Here is a 2,656-nt window from a genome sequence, read left to right on the forward strand (position 1 = left end):
TCTGTCTCTCTGTCTCTCTCTCTCTGTCTCTCTGTCTCTGTCTCTCTCTCTCTCTGTGTCTCTCTGTCTCTCTCTCTGTTTCTCTCTCTCTCTCTCTCTCTCTGTCTCTCTCTCTCTGTCTCTCTGTCTCTGTCTCTCTCTCTCTCTCTGTCTCTCTGTCTCTCTCTCTTTCTCTCTGTCTCTCTCAGGGCCTCCCCAGAAAGTGGTGCGCCGGATGTTCACCAACAGCCGAGAGCGCTGGAGGCAGCAGAACGTCAACGGGGCCTTCTCTGATCTGCGCAAGCTGATCCCCACCCACCCCCCAGACAAGAAGCTCAGCAAGAACGAGATCCTGCGGCTGGCCATGAAGTACATCAACTTCCTGGTCAAGCTGCTCGGGGACCAGGCAGTGCAGGAGGAACCCGAGGTGGGACCACGGCCTCCCCTCAGGACCAACGGCCTGTGTGGTTCCCACAGCCCAGACGCTTCCTGCCGGGGCACGGCGACAGACGCAGCGCCTGCTCCCTCATCCCGAACTCTCCCCCAAAAGCTGGGCCTGATGGCGATCCCCACCCTGGCCCTGAAGAGGCAACTCTCGTCCGTCACCACCGCCTCACCTTCATCCAGTTGCTACGGCGACGGAGGGAGCCCAAACACAGAGGAGGAGGAGGATCGGGAACATTTGATAAAGACAGAGCCGGAAACGCAGGAACCGACCCTGGCTTCTGTGCTGGCCACAGCTCATCGGTGATGAACGGGAATGAACTGCAGAAAGAGAGAGAGAAAGGGAACATCACGCCCAGACTGTGATCCCCTCTGCCATTATCTCATTCCTGCTTGGACTGGGTTCAGAGAGCACTCAGAGTTGACGATTAACGCCAAGTTGGGGAAACCGGAAGCTAGTTTTAATTTCCACCCTGACCTGGTGCCTCAGTTAGTTCGAAGCCCATCTCTGTCAGTCCAGAGGTCAGTTCTCTTCTGACTGAGCAAGCCAATGACAATCAGGTGGGCCCCACAGACAGCGGGTGCCACATGGAGAATGTTTCACGGTGGTTTGATTCCAAGACAACGCTGCGTGTTTTGTTGACAAAGTGTCTTCTGTGAAGGTGAAACCATTTAGCCAAAAAGCTGAGATGTTCCAGTGTGTCAGGAAGACCAATTGGTGTGTTGCCCTGTCCATTAACACATAGAGGATATTAGGTCATTGCAAGTGTGATAGTGTATGAGCCACCAATTCGTGATCGTGTGAGGAGTCTCATTGGTGGATAACCTCATTTGACTCCCCTCTCCCTGCACTTTGAGTTTCAGGAGGTAGCGTCCCTACCTCTGAGTCAGTAGCACTGGTATGACCGACTTAATAATGCGGCCAATTAGATATAAAAGTGCAGGTGTTTCCAATTGACAGCAGTAGCGGGTGCTAAGGGTCGGAGAGATTCCTGGTCAGCCGCAGGATGGCCTGAAACTGAAGTCTCGAACATCACCACCTTGTTTAAATTTTAAAAATTGCCAAAGCAACATCTTGAGTGAACTGGGAGCATACCACCTCCACCTCAGCCCATCAATATTGTGGGGGGAAGGAAGGAATTCCTCCACCCACCATGAGAAATGATCCCCTCCTTCTCTCTGAATGTACCTAAGGTGCAGTGCACAGAGAAAATCTAACCCTGAGCTCCCTTGCTGCCTCCTACAGTCAGTTCTGATATAACGCGATAGTTTCGTTCCCGCGCTGTAATAAAATCGTGTAATAGCAGTGCAATTTACACCGAATGGGACCAGGATCGCAATGTAACCAGTTACAGGTAAGGCAAGTTTGTGGTGGTATGCAAATCATGGTCAAAATTCTTCAATTGCGTTATAGCCAATTTGCGTTGAAGAAACGCAAGCTATAGCAGAACTGACTGTAATCTCCATAAAATAGACAAATAAACTCTCACACTGCGTCACAGCTGCCATAATTCCTGCGTAAAGTATTTATTGCAATCAATGTCACACTTGCCATCGCCTACTGTTCTATTTATTATGCGTGTGTGTTTTAAAAATAAAATGAAAACAATTTCTACGTAATACTGGATCTCACTTTCCTTTTACCAAATTCCGTCTTGTGGAGGTCATTGTTGCGAGATCAGATCGGGCAGGTTTGGAATTTGGCAGGTCTTCCGTCTAAATTCACTTGTCGAACGTCACTCACAAGTCCTCAAGACCGGTGAAGAGAGATTGTTTGTACGTCAAGCATAAGACTGTAAGGTGTCAGAGCAGATGGAGGCCATTCAGCCCATCAGAGTCTGCTCAATGAGATCGTGGCTGATCTGATCATCCCCAACTCCACTTTCCTGCCTTTTCCCTACAACCCTTGACTCCCTCACTAATTAAAAATCTCTCTCAGCCTTGAAAATAATTAATAACCCATTCTCAAAATTCCACAGATTCGCCACCCTACAGAGAACAGACTCCCCCTCATCTCTGTCCTAATTGGGTGTCTCCTCACTTTGAGATGATACTGTCTGGTCCATGGAAAAACAATCCTTCCACATCTCCCCTGTCAATCCCTGAGGACTCCATCATTGGTGGCCATGGTTGTAGTTGCTAGGCTCTGAGATCCCCTCCCTAACATCCCCCCACTTCTCTCTCCCCCCCGCCCCACCTCCCCCCACTTCCTCTCCCCCACTTCTCTCCATTT

The 2,656-nt window shown here is 50.0% G+C and overlaps 1 protein-coding gene across 1 annotated transcript in view; it reads left to right on the forward strand.

Moving 5' to 3' along the window:
* The window catches only part of LOC122552224 (protein lyl-1-like), a 37,776-nt gene extending 35,723 nt beyond the window's left edge, over positions 1–2,053 (forward strand). Inside the window, exon 4 of the mRNA XM_043694868.1 lies at positions 189–2,053. Coding sequence (XP_043550803.1) covers positions 189–730 — 542 coding nt within the window. The 3' untranslated portion in view covers positions 731–2,053. The remainder of the gene's footprint in view (positions 1–188) is intronic.
* The last annotated feature ends 603 nt before the right edge of the window (positions 2,054–2,656 follow it).

Source organism: Chiloscyllium plagiosum, chromosome 8 (genome assembly GCF_004010195.1).
Source record: "Chiloscyllium plagiosum isolate BGI_BamShark_2017 chromosome 8, ASM401019v2, whole genome shotgun sequence".
NCBI lineage: Eukaryota > Metazoa > Chordata > Chondrichthyes > Orectolobiformes > Hemiscylliidae > Chiloscyllium > Chiloscyllium plagiosum.